This window comes from Raphanus sativus, unplaced genomic scaffold, assembly GCF_000801105.2.
Source record: "Raphanus sativus cultivar WK10039 unplaced genomic scaffold, ASM80110v3 Scaffold4952, whole genome shotgun sequence".
Taxonomy (NCBI): domain Eukaryota; kingdom Viridiplantae; phylum Streptophyta; class Magnoliopsida; order Brassicales; family Brassicaceae; genus Raphanus; species Raphanus sativus.
In genome coordinates, this window is record NW_026620252.1 from 1 (window position 1) to 3143 (window position 3143).

The window sequence follows — 3143 nt, forward strand, 5'->3', positions numbered from 1 at the left end:
ACATCTTGGACGTGGCTCACATTTGGTTCTCTATTCAATGAATAAACCAATCTCATCATCTATATGAGTCCACCCGAATTTTCTTTTCTTAGCTTCTTCAGCATCACCGTATATCATCTCACATTGATACTCGGCACTTATCTCCATAACATAGTCGAGTTTGTCGAGGTTGACTTTCCTTTTCTGCTTCTTTTCCTCAAGAGCTGAAAGGTATGAGAGAAGGTCGTAATAGGTTGTGAAACCTTTAGCCTTCTGTGATAACAACACTTCCTTTGAATGGATCGTGTCACGAGTCTTGCTTAACAAGTCATAGTTTGTTATCACTACACCACATAGTTTAAGACTATAAGTGATTCTCATAAGATCAAAGTGATAGTCATCCACGGATTCATAATCCTGGAACCTCAGAGCCTTCCATTCTTTCATGGACTCATCTAGTAGTGGCTCGAAGAACATGGTGTTCAATCTCGACCAGAGATCGTAAGGATCGTTGATGTAACTGCACTCATCATACAGATCCTTCACGAGATGCTTTTTCATTATCAAAACAGCTCTACGCCTTTCATATGCAAGGGTATCATTGCCGTATTTGATACACTTCCCAAGTCCTTTAGACTTTAAATCAGCTGAAGTGTTCATCGCCCAATCAAGGTAATTGTCTCCATTGAGATCAAGGGCTGGGTAATCCGAGTGATGGAGTCTCGACATCTGAATCATATCAAAATGATTTGTGTTAGTACATACAATTTTCTGATGCCATTGGCTATCCAAGAAATAAAAGGCACTCGGCTAGTATGTAAACAATAAAGCCATATGGCTTGTGTGACCAATGCCATTCGGCTATTACACAATTAAATCACATTGCCAGCAAACAAATAAGAGGGCCATACGGCCAGTTTGCATTCTCTTTAGAAATTTACTTTCTCATAACTCATCCATCACTTAATCAACTTATTTGATTTATAAATCCCTTGAAAATAGTGGGATGGAAGAGTGCATGGTTTAGCCATACCATATGGTATGCTACATCGACCCATGCGATTTAATGGTCTAGTAGTACCATTCGGTACACATCCTCGACCAAATAAAACGGATCGTGATTTAGCTGCACTGTGGTGCGCATCATCCATCACCGGTGATTGTGGATCACCGTGGATCATCGAGGATCACCGTGGATCACCTTGGATCACTGATCATCGTAGATTATCGCGGATCATCGAGGATCATCATGGATCATAGATCAACGCGGATCATCGTGGATGATCACCGTGAATCATAGGTGAAAAATCTAGTTGCACCTGAGGGTGAACATCATCGACCATTGATTTTGTTTTATGGTCTAATCGTACTTAAGAGTACGTATCATCGACCTTTACTTCATATGGTCTAGTCATACCTATTGGTATGCATCATTGACTTAAAAGAAAATCATGGTCTAGCCACACTATGGTGTGCATCATCGACCAAAAGATGTGGAAAACATTAACCTTATGTTTTGTTTGGACATATAGCGTGTCATCCTTAAAGGGGTATCACTTGTTGTCCATACAAAACGAAAGTCATGTAATCACATGCTTTATATTTTAGGATTTAGGGTTTCTTAAAATCAGATTTAAACTTTAAGGATTAGGGTTTAAAATTCAAATCTGTTTTTAGGATTATGTTAAACATTGACCTTAAATTTTGTTTGGACATATAGCGTGTCATCCTTAAAGGGGTATCACTTGTTGTCCATACAAAACTAAAGTCATGTAAAACTATTAAGGGTTTAGGGTTTTGATTTTAAAATAAACAGAACTAAAATCAACCAAATCAAATCGCAAAGTTTTTAAATCGGATTTAAGATGAAGAGAAGTTTGAAATCCGAATTGCTTGAACCACAAGTAAAGATTAGGGTTCTTGAGATCTTACCTTAATCTTTGCCGATCTTTTCTCCTTGGTTCCTCTTTTAGAAACCTTAAATAATCAACAATGAAAGTTTCAAAGTTGGATTAGTATGAGATCTAAGAACAATAGAAATCGAAATTAAGAGAGATAAGGAGTTGGCGGCTATTAGGGTTTTGGATGATCTTTGACGGCGCGGCTTGCACTGGGAGGTGACGGCGCGTCTGGAGTCGGATTGATGCGTGGTCTGCGGCGCTGGATTCGTCTCGTCAAGAGCTTCAATTTGATATATTACTCGTCGTCTGGATCCTTACGGTTAGGGAGATATGACGGTTTAAAGTTGCGGCTGAAATTAGGGATTTTGTGCTCGCTGGATTTTAGCTAGGGTTTAGAGTCTCGTGCTGATAACGTGTTGTAAATAAAGAAGAGAAGAGAAGAGAAGAGAGGAATCTGTGTGTCTTATTCCATGAATAATGATCTCCTTATATAGGATACAATAGCTTGGAGACAAAGCTTAACTTGGAGTGGGGAACAAGTATATCTAGGACTTTCCATATGGACATCACTACAATATTTATAACAGTTAAATATCTAAATGGGTTCAAAATCTTGGTATCTAAAAAAAAAACAGGACCGGATCTAATCTGAACTAAAATATTTTAGGTATCCAAATATACCTAACATATTTATATACTTGAATATGTTAACTGCTTTTAGACTTAATATCCAAAAAATATCAAAAATGTATAACACATTTTGAACTGTCTAAAATAATTGAAAATATATATTAATAGTCAAAAGTAAATATCAAAAATAACAAAACAATATTCAAAACACCAAAATACTTAAAATATATATTGATTCTCCATCCAAATATTCAAGTCAAATCGAAATTTATGGTAAGTTTACGTATTTTGGCATATATTATTAAAATTTATATGTTATATATTATTTTATTTTTAGAATTTGAGAAATTTAAATTATATATGAATTCTACAATTTTAAGACTATTTAAATGAGTTATCCAAACCCGAACCAAATCCGCAAAGATCCGAACCAAATCCGAACCAAACTCGAACCAAAATTTCTAAATATCCAAATAGAGCTAAAAAATTTTAACTCCGAAAACCTAAAGCCAGAATATACACGAGCGAAACCTAAATAAGTACCCGAACGTTTTCTCCTATTTGGTGAATGTTAGTTTATAAAATGTAATATTGCATATAATCTAACTATGCTATAGAAAATAAATTATGAAA

At 35.7% G+C, this 3143-nt stretch overlaps 1 protein-coding gene across 1 annotated transcript; it reads right to left on the bottom strand.

The window, feature by feature from the left end:
- Positions 1-6: 6 nt before the first annotated feature.
- Positions 7-2351, bottom strand: LOC130507618 (uncharacterized). The gene is made up of 2 exons (XM_057002311.1): positions 1912-2351; positions 7-708 (listed from the first exon to the last, which is right to left on the bottom strand). Exon 2 carries the CDS (start codon positions 706-708, stop codon positions 31-33), a length of 678 nt encoding a protein of 225 aa, XP_056858291.1. The 5' UTR covers positions 1912-2351; the 3' UTR covers positions 7-30.
- Between the last annotated feature and the right edge of the window lie 792 nt (positions 2352-3143).